The sequence below is a fragment of the Budorcas taxicolor genome, chromosome 13 (genome assembly GCF_023091745.1).
Source record: "Budorcas taxicolor isolate Tak-1 chromosome 13, Takin1.1, whole genome shotgun sequence".
NCBI classification, from domain to species: Eukaryota; Metazoa; Chordata; class Mammalia; order Artiodactyla; family Bovidae; genus Budorcas; species Budorcas taxicolor.
This window is the reverse complement of record NC_068922.1, coordinates 29324912-29330525: the sequence shown is the minus strand read 5'-3', so window position 1 is coordinate 29330525 and position 5614 is coordinate 29324912. Positions and strand designations below refer to the sequence as shown.

The 5614-nt window shown below is 40.9% G+C and overlaps 1 protein-coding gene across 1 annotated transcript; it reads right to left on the bottom strand.

Moving 5' to 3' along the window:
- Positions 1–804: 804 nt before the first annotated feature.
- On the bottom strand, positions 805–5280 carry MEIG1 (meiosis/spermiogenesis associated 1). The gene is made up of 2 exons (XM_052651298.1): positions 5122–5280; positions 805–933 (listed from the first exon to the last, which is right to left on the bottom strand). Exons 1-2 carry the CDS (start codon positions 5257–5259, stop codon positions 805–807), a joined length of 267 nt encoding a protein of 88 aa, XP_052507258.1. The 5' UTR covers positions 5260–5280.
- Positions 5281–5614: the final 334 nt, after the last annotated feature.

Here is a 5614-nt window from a genome sequence, read left to right as displayed (position 1 = left end):
TCATCTATTTAAATTCAAAGTCCTCAGGACTCACTGATCTGGGGGCACTTCTTAAGTCTCCAGGATAATAGCCTTCCTTGTTCTTGGGCTATTACTGCAGTGATTAAAGGAAGCACTGGAACATATTTTCTGTGGTGGTGATTCAAGGGCGACCCAGAAGCTGACCCAGGACAAGGTTTCAAGTCCAAGGAAGTGACTCAGAGGAAGAGGACCAGCAGGGCAGTGGGGGAAGGGGTGAGGAAGGGAGATAACCAATTGCTACGTCATCCAATGAGATACTGTGGCATGTGACTGGAGATTAACCTCAGGAGATTAACGTTCCTCTAGAGGAAGCAGGTGGCTGGCACCTGTCTGCCCCAGCCAACATCATTTCTTGGCAATTCAGTGAAAAGCAAAGGAATCTAGAGGCAAGAGAAAGCTCCCGGGCCACAAAATGCAGATCTGGCAGTTCAAAGTGATGGTCTAGTGAAGTGGTAAAGGCTGGGGGGCTGGGGGTGGGCCTAACCTCTACACAACCACTTGAATGGTTTCCTGGGTGGGGGGGCTTTCTCTTCCCCTGCACAGCTGTTAACATTACCACAGTTAAAACAGGAAGAACCAGACTGAGGCGGGCATCAGTGGCATGCTACTGCAGTTATATTTTAGAACAAAAGGAGATGATTACCAGAGACCAACTTTTGGTGTCTCAAAATATTCCATCGGAGTCTGCACTTGTAGGTATTTTGTAAAATGACACTTACATGATGTCAAATGAAACAACAGATTTTTAAAAAAGATCACGGCAAGCAACACTGAGAAGAAAGGCTAGTAAGCATAAATTTTCACTTTGTGGACTTCCTTGTCGTCGCACTCCCTCTGTTTGTTGTAGTAATAGAAAGTATTGTCCCTTCTCTGAAGCTTCTTCACATATCCTGTCTCTGGCCAACGATCTACCTGTGCATCCAAAACCAAAACACAAACATTGTAATGGTCGTTCCATATAACTGTTCACTATCAAACCTTTAAAAGTGCAAGTCACATCAAACAGAGCTCTTAGTGATGTCTTACACTTGTAGACACATAGACACACACACATAAAAAACACACATACAACACACTTGTCTTACATTGTAACCTTATACTGAAGGACACCTGGTTCTATGCTTCTCCCTAGATCCCAATTTCTAGATTTAAATTTCTGCTCTGCAGCCAAGATAAAACATTCAGAATAATCTAAACTTTATTCTTCCTATATGTACAAATGATTTTAGGCATTTATTACTTACTAACTTCTGAAAATAATACCTGAGGAGGGAATTAGGGCTAGGCCCAGGCAACAGTAAGAAGCTAGACTGGATGTCTCTAAAGGTGAATGTGTATTTCATGTCCATATTTCACACGCACACCTTGAAGCTCATTTTCATAGAAATTTGAGGTCATGAACAGAGTCTTCAGCAACCTCTTCTTAGCTTCTCCACCTTAGTCTTTCTCATTTGCCAGATTGGTTTGCTTACTTTGGACCTTTTCTTTCCCTTCCTCTGTGAATTCACATTATGCCTTCTTGCTCAGGCCAGTGCATTTCTGCTCCTGTTGGATATGTTGCTTCTGGATGGTGTGAAGTCTACTCTATCACTGTCAAAACCCAGTTATTTGGATTTTGTGTTCATGGCATTCAAAACCAAGTCCTGTTCTTCAACATCATCTCTACTGGCAGCTACTCATTCTCCAGACTTACAAATCACAACTTCCAAACTGGAGTACAGAAGCTCCACAAATATAAATGGATATACATCTTTTATTTTCTAACAATGTATTTTTGCTTTCTCCTGTCATTTCATTTATTTAGGAGTTAGCAAGAATGGGTAGCAGTCTATCCGATGAACCCTGGCAGGCTCTCTGACAGGTACATCACAGAGAAAAGTGATGTTTTTCATCACTTAGGTCAAGCCTGCTTGACTTCGTGGTTTCCACTACCCTCAGTGGAGAAAGAAGTTCTCAAGACATTCTTACCACTCTCTTTCTCTTGAGGCCAACAGTAGGCTCTCTCATTTACTAGGGTCCCCCAACCACCTCACTCAGTGAAGAAGCAGTAGCCTGCAGCTGGTTTAGAATTACCCACAGCACTTCATGTGGAGTGAGGAAGGAGACAGGCGGGCCCAGGCTGAGCAGCTGCGGCCACTTCTGCCAACACTTTGAGGTAAGACCAGCAGGATGAGAGCCCTGACTGGGGCAGAAGACAAAGCGACCCCATTTTTCTCATTCTTGTGGTCAAGGGGATTTCCCAGCTGGACACATGCACAGAGGAGATCATCAGTCTCAGAAGGGGACAAAAGAGGGAGGAGCCACCAGCTCACAGTATGTCCTGCCAACCTCCCAGACACCTTTGCGTTGGAATCCATCTTGGGTGAGAGATGCACACACGTCCACCATGAAGGACCTTGAGTCAGACCAAGTGTGGGCACAAACAAGACAGCTAGTCAGAGATAACCCAGGTGACTGCCCCCCATATCAGCGATGTAAGCCACCTCGATTGGGTACAGCTCACCCTGAGCCTGCCCAGGTGTTCCTCTACAGGTTCTTTGCTTCCAATAAACACTTTATGTGCTTCACAGTCTCTCCACTGAATATTTCTTCAAGGAAGACAAGGACCAAGGTCCTGCTCCAGCTGCTTTGTCCCTGGAAATCAGGAGGGGCCTCCAAGTAGCTATATTGGTTTTGTCTCATCAACCTCTAGCCTTTTTTCCTTCTATAACCCTTTGCTGTTTCATAATTTTTCCTTCTTGGCTTTCTACCCATCACTCCCATTCAACCTAGGAAAACTTCATTCCTTAGAGAGTGGTGGTGGGGATGGGGTTGGGGGGTTGATATAATCCTCAAGTCAGCTCTCCTTGGGCAGGAAATCAGTCAGTAACGACAGTGTCTATAAGGACATGTACTTCAGATAAGAACAAAGACCATCGCTCAAGCCCTTCAGACAACTGCCAATCAAAGCAAGCCTTTGGGTATCATCCTGTCCATCCTCTACAGCCTACTGCAAATGCCTCTTGGGGCACAAAGCCCTTTTGGAAGATTGTCCTTAAAGGAAGAAATTTTTATCTTCCTCTAATCTGGGGTGGGGGGGCACATATATTTTCACTCATGTAAGTTTTCATTGTTTGTCACTCTTACTCTTCCACTCCAAGATACAAGAATAATAAGAGCTATCATTCACCAAACACCATTCACTCAAAGAATTACTACCGAGCACCACAAAATCAGGTATTTCCAATGCTTGATTTCATTTAATTTGAGACATTTTTCCAAAGCAGGCACTGGCATTGCCCTTTTACACTTGAGCTCTGCAAGGTAAGCATTAACCTTGTTCAGGGTTACACAGCCAAGGAGGAGAGCCAGGATGCAAAGCCTGGGCAGACTGATTTCACAGTCTGTACTCTTTCCACTGGCCCACTAAATTTCCTGAGGTCAGGCACTTGATTTTATATTTATCTTTTTAAAGCTTCTGGCACAGAAACTGGTACAGGGCAGGTACCCAAAATATATACACAGAAGTAAAATATAAAACATCTCTGTAATTGTCAAGTCATTCAATGGATAGTGGTGTTCTTCCCTTCATTATACACACATACACACACAAATCCCTCAGGTGCTTTTTGGGGACTTTCTCTTTAAAGGTGTTCTTCATGTTCCCTTAAATCTGATCTCATCTCTGAGCTCAGTCCCAACAGTTTCTGTAACGGTGTAGGTGCAGGAGTGCCTGTATGTCCCTGGGTCTTTGGGTCTTATACACCTTTCAGGGGCATCCCAGTGTGAAGGCAAGGTATATGGAGCTTATTTCTGACCTGCAGTAAAATGTTAATGCTTGTGTTTTGCCTATTTAAAAGCCACAGATAATAAAGTAATGAAAACTCCCTTTTGGTAATGTGGACCAAAATGTAAAATGCTACTAGAATTGAAAAAGTGGATGTGGGACAGTCACAGTCATCAGTCAAATCCTCATTAGAGAGTATTTTTTTTTCATTAAATTTTTATTTTTACTTTATTTTACTTTACAATATGGTATTGGTTTTAAATTTTATACCTCACCACTGCTAATACTCTCTATTAAGTTAATGTCCATTAAACAAAAGAGTCTATTACACTTTAGCTCTGGGTCGCCTTCATCATATTTTTCTGTCTAGTTTTTTAGGAAATGTGGAGTAGAGATCAACAAATAGAATGAAGAAAGAAAAAGAATAAGGGGATCTGAAAAACCTGCTCATGAATGAGTCTGTAAAAAAATAATAAAACAATTTGAAAATAAACAATAATAAACACTTTGTGGTAATATCAACTCCAAAACCTAATATACATTTATGAATACTATATCATATTCTATAATATTCCTCAAAACTCAGTCTCCCCATATTCAGTAGGATAAATGAATTTTTAAAAACACATTATAAACTAGGGCCGTATCTAGATTTTGTCTAGTCTTTGAAAAGCAAAACCATGTCTCCACTCTCTCAAGAAAGCCTGGAGTATACAGCCAAAGTCAGGAGATTTTGTTGCCTAAGGCAGAATTTGGTAGGTCAACTGATAAAGAATCCACCTGCAATGCAAGAGAACCAGTTTGATCCCTGGGTTGGGAAGATCCCCTGGAGGACGGCATGGCAACCTACTCCAGTATTCTTGCCTGGAGAATTGCCATGGATAGAGAAGCCTGGCAGGCTACAGTCCATGGGGTTGCAAAGAGTCAGATATGACTGAGCGACTAAGCATATAATTTGCAGTTGAAATTTAAAAACACAGAAAGGAAACAAACTGAATATCTGTTAAGAGAACTTATCTTATCAGAACCCTCACCCTAGTGAGAGTTATGGCCTACCATAAAGGATTTGTCTGGCACAGCACAGTTGCTCAGTAAAACCTAGAAAATTCTTAATGTTTCTGTTCTGAGACCTCTTGCTGCAGTCTACCTGAAAATCATTCTTCTGAACCTTAGTCTCTTTATCAATAAAATCAGGGGGTTGGGGTAGAATTCCCTTTCAGTATTCTCTAGTGCTTTATTGGTGGTGGGTTTTCTGTTTGTTTTTTATTTTTTAGTGCTTTTCACCCTCTAACAAATTCATTTTGAGTTCAGATTTGTAGAGGCATAAATCTTACCATAGAAACTTGCTTCACTTGTTTATATTCAATTTCATCTCGATATCCTGCTTGTTGAAATCTGTACAGATTTTCTATCTCTTCTGACCATTTTTTGGCACGACTTATTGATTTTGGTTTCACGTCAGAACTAGCCATGGCTACACAGGTCTTCTTACTAAGTATTTCTGAAGGATGTTTAAAAAAAAGTTCATTAGATAACACAGTAGTGACAGTTTGGGAAACCCCTTTAAGAATGAACCAAAGTAGATTTTTTTAAAATTAGAATTAAGAATCCCATTAAATATGTTAGCTTTTTAAACATTCAATTCCAAAAGTAAGAAGGATCCATGTTCTATTTTGGAAAAAAAGTCAATCCTGGAGTGATGTCTTAAGTGGTGCAGACTGATTCTGGCATTTCAAATAATAGTTTACACATTTCTGAAATCCTTTTCTTACTTTTGTTTTTAATTTTATTTATTTATGTGTTTGGCTGTGCTAGGTCTTTTTTGCT

Excerpts from the sequence above, each read along its gene's own strand:
- MEIG1 (XM_052651298.1), bottom strand. The coding sequence starts at position 5,259 with ATGGCTAGTTCTGACGTGAAACCAAAATCAATAAGTCGTGCCAAAAAA. Across the intron at positions 934-5,121 it reads AAGTGAAGCAAGTTTCTATG|GTAGATCGTTGGCCAGAGAC; the intron begins GTAAGATTTATG and ends TTGGATGCACAG.